General features: G+C 33.1%; 1 protein-coding gene and 1 pseudogene across 1 annotated transcript; both read left to right on the forward strand.

Moving 5' to 3' along the window:
- Positions 1-6: 6 nt before the first annotated feature.
- On the forward strand, positions 7-1461 carry LOC125850232 (cytochrome P450 CYP72A219-like). Its single transcript, XM_049530099.1, has 3 exons — positions 7-112; positions 258-642; positions 1258-1461. The coding sequence occupies exons 2-3, from the start codon at positions 286-288 to the stop codon at positions 1459-1461; spliced, it is 561 nt and encodes a 186-aa protein (XP_049386056.1). The 5' UTR covers positions 7-112; positions 258-285.
- Positions 1462-3641: 2180 nt separating this feature from the next.
- Positions 3642-8324, forward strand: LOC125850233 (cytochrome P450 CYP72A219-like; annotated as a pseudogene).
- The last annotated feature ends 1058 nt before the right edge of the window (positions 8325-9382 follow it).

A 9382-nucleotide genomic window follows, 5' to 3' on the forward strand; every position in this document is an offset into this window, starting at 1 on the left:
GTACAGCATTTGGGAGTAGCTATGAAGAAGGAAGAACAGTATTTGAACTTCAGAAAGAACAAGCTGAGTATGTAATCGAAAAAGGACAATCAATTTATATACCAGGATCAAGGTACAACAATTTATGTGCATCACATTTCCACATTCAAAACTTTCTTTTGTGCTTGCAAAATCTCTCTGTAATTAAATATGAAAAATCTTCTTAACAATTTTTCTACTAATAGACTTTTCTTGTTTGAATAAACTTGTTCATATAGGTTCTTGCCTACTAAAAGAAACAAAAGAATGCTGGAAATCGAAAAGGAAATTCAAAGGACAATTAGGTGTATCATTGACAAACGATTGAGGGCAATGGAAGCAGGGGGGACCAGTAAAGATGACTTATTGGGTATATTACTCGAATCCAATTTGAAAGAAATCGAACTTCATGGTAGAAAAGATTTTGGAATGACTATATCAGACGTGGTAGACGAGTGCAAACTATTCTATTTTGCTGGACAAGAGACAACTTCAGTATTACTCGTATGGACAATGATTTTGCTCTGCTTACATCCGGAGTGGCAAGTACGTGCCAGAGAGGAGGTGTTGCAGGTCTTTGGAAATAATAAACCAGATTTGGAAGGACTAAATCGCTTGAAAATTGTAAGTACTTTTCACACAAGTTCTTTTCTTCCAATCTCTTAATGAGTACGTTTTGTGTCCTCAATATAGTGATTCTACAGGACTGCCGAAGTTGACAAGAAGTGAACTAAGACCCCGGTTGGCTTAACTAATTAAGGGTAATTGATAAACATTAAGTGTTGGAAACCAATTTTATGTGTTGAAATTGATTTTACAAATAGACATTTATGTGTTAGGATAGAAGCATACACAACTAACATGTTTGGTAAAAAAGTGTCCATAAGCATTTGTGTTAAAATGACTAAATGCTCTGAAAGCTATTCACAAAAGATATAAATAAGAAAGCATATTTACAAGGAGAAGGACGGACAACGGAAAGGAATGGAGAGGGAGTTAGTCGTGTTGTTTTGAAATATATTTACTGGATTTCGAAATACAGTAGCGATAAAATAGTACTTGAAGAAATTTTGGTCAGACCAAAAGTGCTTTAAAAGTTATAAGCAGAAATTAAAAATCTTCAGTTGAGGCTAATCAACTTACAGCTTTTGGTTGATTTTGGGTTAAAAGCAATTTGGTTAAAGCTTTACCCAAACACTCTCATTCTACTGTCAACTTATGCAATACTCTTTCCCTTAGGTAACGATGATCTTGTACGAGACGTTAAGGCTATTCCCTCCATTGCCAATATTTGGTAGAAGGACTGAAGAGGAAGTGAAATTGAGGGGGCTAAATCTACCAGCCGGAGTGCTACTCATTATACCCACAATCCTCAGTATGGTGCTCCTCTGCTTATGCGCAGACTTTAAGATGATATTTTATGACATTGGTGTTGTACGTTGATCTACATGCATTAATTGAATGATCGATGTACTAAATTGTTGCGAGATCGCATGCAGAAGTCATGCTTCGAATTTAAACATTGACTGCAGTTTGGTTAATGTTATAATCAAAGTTTTTTAGTTAATTTTTCATATTTATAAGAAGAAAAAAAGAGTACTTGAGAGAAACCTTACTTATCACTTGTGGGAGTAGAGATGGTAGCAACAATTTGTGTTGCAATTTAGCTCCTTCTTGAAAAAAAAAGAAGTGAGGTTCTCTATCTTAGCTAGCTAATAGTCTCCTAAAGCTAGTGATGTTGATGAGTTAATGCATTGTGTTGTGATTTATACGATAATTGTGGTACCATTTTAATTGGTATTTTTCAAGAAAAGTATCTTAAGTAAGAAATTCAGTGTTTCACTAAGCTTTCAAATAACCGGCCATAGACAACTAAATAGTACTATAACTATTAAGAAAATAAATGAAAGTCACATACATAGTTCTATAACTACTTGCATATGACTTTCATAAATACTTGCATGTGATATTCATTCATTTTCTTACTAGTTATAGTACTATCCAGTAGTATGGACCGCTATTCAAAATTTTAGTGAAACACAAAATTTGGTAATTTAGACGCTTTTGTTGAAAAATAATACTAATTCAAGTGGTACCTCAAGAATAGTCTGACATCACAACACAATGCACTAGCTCATCAACATCACTAGATTTAGGAGACTATTAGCTAACTAAGATGGAGAGCCTCATCACATTTTTCCTCATATATTCTGACATATATAAACTATTCACAAATTTCCTTGGTAAAGTTTTCCTCATAAATAATTTTTTTTAGGGAAAATGCATAAGTACCCCCAGCCTATGCCCCTAATCCCTGAGACACACCTAACCTTTACTAAGGTCCTATAACCCCTCCCCCCCGAACTTATTTTATATATAATTTTCTACCCCTTTCCGGCCTACGTGGCACTATCCTTGAAAAAATTGTTAACACGCGCTGGGCCCACAAGACAGTGCCACGTAGACCGAAAAGGGGTAGAAAATTATATATAAAATAAGTTCGGGAGGGTAATAGGACCTTAGTAAAGGTTAGGCGTGTCTCAGGGATTTTGGGCATAGGCTGGGGGTTACTTATGCATTTTCCCAAAGAATTAATTAGAACATACCTAACTTACATAAAAATATCTTATTACATATTAATTAGAGATAATAAATCTACTACCTGAAAATATATTATATGGAAAAATTTATTATGAGCTATTTCACTTATTGCATCATCTTTAGTTACAAAACGTCAGCATCACTCCTTAATTATATCTACACAAGAAAATTCCAAGTTCAATAAAACTAGCTAGGGATTGGAAATATCAGTAATATAGATGAATACAAAGAAAAGATAAACAAAATATTGAGTAAATTCATATGAAAACAAATGGAGATTATGTGTGAAAGGACGATATCTCTAATTAGGAACAAATATAAAAATTTTACCAAACGAAGACAAGTTAACAATTTATTAGAAATGAAATAACTACTGTATGAACCTTTATGTACCTAAGTAAGACGAACCTTCAACCCAATCAGAAAACATATATGAATCCGTCAAATTAAAGACAATAACTTATAAAACATAAACACAAATAAGAAAGAGAGGCACAAACACAAAGTGAATGATACAAATAAACACTTAGAATTGTACCTCGATCCGCGTGACTTGGATGTATTTCACGCATTTTGCTAGGTAGAATTCAAATTTCATATTTGTGTGAAAAAAAATGTGAGGTTCTCCATCTTAGATAGCTAATAGTCTCCTAAAGCTAGTGATGTTGATGAGTTAGTGCATTGTGTTGTGATGTTAGACTATTCTTGTGGTACCACTTCAATTAATATTTTTCAACAAAAGCGTCTGAAATAACAAATTTAGTGTTTCACTAAGATTTTGAATAGCGGTCCATACTACCACATATTACTATAACTAGTAAGAAAATGAATGAAAGTCACACACATAGTTCTATAACTACTTGCATTTGACTTTCGTTCATTTACTTACTAGTTGTACTACTATATAGTAGTATGTATCGCTATTAGAAATTTTAGTGAAATTATATACTATATAATATGATGTTAATTAAGAGGAAGCAGCTGAGATCGAAAAGCCTTTCATAGAGTTGTCACTTGTTAAAATGGAGATGTTGAGAATCATGATAACAACAATTTGTGTTGCTTTTTTGTTGGTATATACATGGAAAGTGTTGAATTGGGCATGGTTTAAGCCAATGAAACTTGAGAAATACTTAAGAAAGAGTGGTCTTAAGGGAAATCAATACAAATTACTCTATGGAGATTTGAAGGAATTCACAGAAAGTGTCATTGAAGCCAAATCTAAGCCCATCAATTTCTCCGATGATATAGCTCAAAGGCTCATCCCCTTTTACCTTGATTCCATCAACAAAAATGGTATGTTTCTGTGTTTAGAAACGTGAGTTGAGTAATGCGTATCAACTGTTTGGTAAAATTCCCGAATGAATTCAACTGACATCTATGTCGTTCAACTTTGGGTGTGCACAAGGATACACTTAAACTTGTATAAAATTATACAAGAAAGCACACATGTCCTACATGGTATAATACACATAGGACACCATGTACGACACAAAATTGCCATGTAGGATGCCACGTAAGATGAATGTGTCTATTTGCTAATTTTATACAAGTTTAAGTGTCTACTTGTGCACACCCAAAGTTGAAGGACATAGATGTCAGCTGAAGTCAAGTTGAAGGGTACTTTTATGTATTATGCCTTTCTTATTTGCTTTCATTAGTGATTTTGTTCTTGAAATTTCTTTGTGGAAAATGCAATAAATCATACTCCCCTTTGTCCTAAATTATGTGGTGTAGTTTAACTAGATACAAAATTTAAGAAATATTGAACATCTTTTGTGTGTTTTTTTGCCAAATAAGTGAGATCCAACGTGGATAAAATGTTGATAGAGACATTAAATATTTCTCAAATAATGAAATGTATCATTTTTTTTTGGGACTGATTAAATAGGAAAGTGTGCCACATAAATTGAGGTAGATGAAGTAGCAAAAACTCAATATTTTAGATTTTACTAACCAAAAATTAAAGTGATTACTCGCAGGTAAAAATTCTTTTATGTGACTAGGCCCATATCCAGTAGTGTTGATCACAGACCCTGAACATGTAAAAGAGATTTTCACAAAGAATTATGTGTATCTAAAGCAAAATCATCCCAATCCAATGACCAAGTTATTGGCTCAGGGTCTAGCAAATATTGAGGGAGACAAATGGGCCAAACACAAAAAAATCATCAATCCCGCCTTCCACGTAGAGAAGTTGAAGGTTCTACTTATTACTCTTGTTGTTGATGTTCTTTTCTCCATTATTTTCAACGTTCTTTCTTCACTATTATATTTCCTTTTCGAACTTGTTTTGAATTGTTATACTTGAACTGAGGGTCTTTCGAAAACAACCTCTCTACCTTCACAAGGTAGGGGTAAGTTTCTGTGTATACACCATTGTTGGTGTTTTTTAAAAATGGGGCAGCACAAAAGGATTGAAAATGTCTCTCAATGGATTGAAATGACTTTCAATAGTTTTCAATAATTTTATTAAGCATTGAGGGGATTTAAATAGCCAACATAAAACACATAATCTGCATAATTTAAAATTTAAACAACCTAAAATATCTCAACAACATAAACAAACTAACTAAAATTCAAAATTCAAATTTATTCAAACTAAATAACTTATTTTGCTAAAAGTTACTGCAGTAACTAAAAGCAAACTTCAACACTCCTCCTTTGCTTTAGTTATTGCAATTGAAAAAAATGCTCCTCCTCAATTTTTGCTTTGGTAGTTGATGCTGGGTTTTTTTCATTGTTTTTGAACTTGCAAAATTTCTTCTTTTTTCTTTTTCTTCTTTTGATTTTTGTTCTTCAAAAACACATGCGATGACATTGCCTTGTGTAGAAGTTTTTTTGAAAGTGCTTTAATATGAACTTTTGTATGATTCGCAGAGAGAAGTTGTAAGGATTTTTCTTCCATCACAACCTCACATATCACATATGTTTCAAAATATGGTTTTATTCTCACAGACCAAATTTGATAGTTTTTGTCTGTGAAAATTTATGGGGCATTCAAAGAGAGACTTTTGCTTGCCATTATTTTGGTTAAAATATGATTTAGACAAGCCTGTGCATTGAAAAAAGCACTGGTTGAAAAGGTTGCCTTGATGGGTTAAAATGGGTAGCCCTGATGGGTTAAAAAGGTAGCCCTTACGGGTTTAAAATGTATGGTAGTTCTTTGGAAGATTTCACAGATCCCTTAAGATCAATGAAGCTCTCATACCACTGTTGGTGTTTTTTAAAAATGGAGTAGCACAAAAAGATATCTGCATAATCTGCATAATTTAAAATTTAAACAACCTAAAATATCTAACAACATAAACAAACTAACTAAAATTCAAAATTCAAACTAAATAACTTATTTTGCTAAAAGTTACTACAGTAACTAAAAACAAACTTCAACAACCATCATGCCCATATTCTACTTGTGGGATGATAGTGGATGTGTTATTGTTGTTGTAGTTTGATTGGGCAGAGACGATATTTATGAAAATAAGGGAGACTTGTCGGCTTAAACTAAATATGTGTATATTGTACCATAATATGCTTTGAATCTTGTAGTCTGAAACCTGCCATGTGGGATATCATAATTGAAGAATTACTAAATATAGAAAGTAGCATTCTTTTTTAAACGGACTTAGAACGGAAGTAAGAAAACTAATTGAATAATAGGGAGAACCAAATTTAGAATTTAGAAAACATGGTAAATTTCCCTGTGCTACTTAGTATTGCTTATTGAGATGCCTTAAACATTAAGAAGTTATCCATTTATAGTTGTTGGTTTTTTCATTTGTTTACAGCATATGCTGCCAGCATTTTATGTGAGTTGTAGAGAAATGCTAAGCAAATGGGAGGAAATTGTTCCAAAGGGAACATCATTCGAACTTGATGTATGGCCAGACCTTCAAATAATGTCCAGTGAAGTCATATCTCGTACATCATTTGGGAGTAGCTATGAAGAAGGAAGAACAGTATTTGAACTTCAGAACGAACAAGCTGAGTATGTAATCAGAATAGCACGTTCAATTCATTTACCAGGATCAAGGTACAACAATTTATGTACATCACATTTCCATGTTCAATACTTTCTTTTGTGCTTGCAAAATCTCTCTGTAATTAAATATAAAAAATCTGATCCTTAACAATTTTTCTACTAGAAGACTTTCCCTGTAATTCGAATAACTTTGTTTATATAGGTTCTTGCCTACTAAAATGAACAGAAGAATGCTGAAAATCGAAAAGGAAATTCAAACGACAATTAGGTGTATCATTGACAAAAGATTGAGAGCGATCGAAGGAGGGGAGACTAGTAAAGATGACTTATTGGGCATATTACTTGAATCCAATATGAAAGAAATTGAACTTCATTGTAGAAAAGATTTTGGAATGACTATATCAGACGTGGTAGACGAGTGCAAATTATTCTATTTTGCTGGACAAGAGACCACTTCAGTGTTACTCGTAAGGACAATGATTTTGCTCTGTTTACATCCAGAGTGGCAAGTACGTGCCAGAGAGGAGGTGTTGCATGTCTTTGGAAAGAATAAACCAGATTTGGAAGGACTAAATCGCTTGAAAATTGTAAGTACTTTTTGCAAGTTCTTTTCTTCCAATCTTTTAATGAGTACATTTTATGTCCTCAATATAGTTATTCGATAGGACTGTCGAGACAAGAAGTGGACTTGGAGCCCAATTGGCTTAACTATTTGAGATTAGTTAATAAACATTCAGTGTTGAAACCCATTTTTATGTGTTGAAATTGATTGTACAAATAGACAGTTGCATGTTCGGATAGAAGCAGAAACAATTAAGATGTTTGGTAAAAACAATGACCATAAGCATTTGTGTTAATATAAATGAAAAAGTATATTTACAAGGAGAAGGATGAAGGCGAGAAATGAAATGGAGACGGAGTTAGTCGTGTTGTTTTGAGAAGACATTCACTGGATTTTGAACTATAGTAGTGATAAAATAGTACTTAAAAATTTTGGTCAGACCAAAAGTGCGTTGAAAGTTATAAGCAGAAAAATCTTAAGTTGAGGCTAATCAACTTACAGTGTTTTTTTAGGTAACGATGATCTTGTACGAGACATTAAGGCTATTCCCTCCATTGCCATCATCTGGTAGAAGGACTGAAGAGGAAGTGAAATTGGGGGAGCTAAATCTACCAGCAGGAGTGCAACTCATTATACCCACAATCCTATTACATTATGATAAGGAGGTATGGGGTGAAGACGCGAAGGAATTCAAACCAGAGAGATTCAGTGAAGGAGTGTCAAAGGCAATGAAAGGACAAGTCTTGTTTATCCCATTTAGCTGGGGACAGCGTGTTTGCATCGAACAAAACTTTGCAATGATGGAAGCAAAAATGGCGATAGCAATGATACTACAAAAGTTCTCCTTTGAACTCTCACCATCATATACACATGCTCCATTTGCAATAGTGACTATTCATCCTCAGTATGGCGCTCCTCTGCTTATGCGCAAGCTTTAAGATGATATTTTATGACATTGGTGTTGTACGTTGATCTACATGCATCATTTGAATGATCGATATACTAAATTGTTGCGAGATCGTGGAAGTCATGTTTCGAATTCAAACATTAACTGCAGTTTGGTTAATGTAATCAAAGTTTTTTAGCTTTTGATATGGTTTGTGCTCCATCTCAAATCTCCTATTTTTCCTTGTATGTTTTAACATTTTGGTGGAGGACAATAGTTCCTTTAATTGTACTTTTTTTTCTTCAATTGGGTTGATTTTTATTTATTTATTTCCTTAGCAATTGAGTTTATGTTTAGTGGGACATAAGTTCTTTTAGGTGCAGAGCATAACTTGTGAGATATGTAGTCATGATTCCAAATCAGCATTTGAAGATGCAATTTGGGATCATGATTTGAAATCAAATCCCAAATTCTTCAAAAAGTATGATTTGGAATTCCAAATAGTGCTTTCAATTTATTTTTTAAAAAATGTAAAGTTGGACCCATGAGTTTATATTTTGCAAAAGAAACAAGACCAACCATTTTAAATTATTCAAAAAAAAAAAACTCATGCTCGGCGTGAAGAGATTGTTCATGTCATGTGAAGGGATAATATTAAAGAATAACTAGGCACTACTATTATTGACTAGTGAATCTTTCTAAAATTATGTGTATTTGCAATTTATAATTACAAATATTTATTTATTAAAAGAATATGGAGATATGTGATTTATTAATATTACACCTTAGGATATTCCGATATCTTATTTATGAACTTTGGTTTGCTCGTTTGGTAAGATTGTATAAGAATTGATGAAAGTCCGATAGTTTTCACAACTTATTGAATTTTCATGTTTACGAGGGAAAAAAATACAAGGTAAGAAATTCATAATCATGGAAAAGTCTTGGCCCTCGTTCATGCACTAGTCTATATTTTGTCAATCAATCATCCTATAAAAGTCCACAAATTTGACCAATTGGGACAAACACCTTTATTAGTTGTGGAAAATTCATCAAATATATACCCCATCTTGTCGTTGATATAATAGAAAGGCATAATAAATATAAACTATCTTTAACTTGGTCTCAATAGATAGTGAATCACTTTAATTTTGAAAACGCATATCTAGACATCACAAGTCGTCCACATTGTGTCTCATGGACACCTCGACAATTATGTAACACGTAAATTTTAGAAGTGTCTAGATGATCATTTTTTTATAAGTTAATTCAAATGTTCAACTGACACAGTAAGATGAATTGAGATGTGTAATGACCCTCTTGGTCATTTTTG

The sequence above is a fragment of the Solanum stenotomum genome, unplaced genomic scaffold (assembly GCF_019186545.1).
Source record: "Solanum stenotomum isolate F172 unplaced genomic scaffold, ASM1918654v1 scaffold15566, whole genome shotgun sequence".
In the NCBI taxonomy this organism is placed as follows: Eukaryota; Viridiplantae; Streptophyta; class Magnoliopsida; order Solanales; family Solanaceae; genus Solanum; species Solanum stenotomum.

Bases quoted from the DNA above. Each gene is read 5' to 3' on its own strand.
- LOC125850232 (XM_049530099.1), top strand. From the start codon at position 286: ATGCTGGAAATCGAAAAGGAAATTCAAAGGACAATTAGGTGTATCATT. The intron at 643-1,257 runs GTAAGTACTTTT...TCTTTCCCTTAG, and splicing joins GACTAAATCGCTTGAAAATT to GTAACGATGATCTTGTACGA.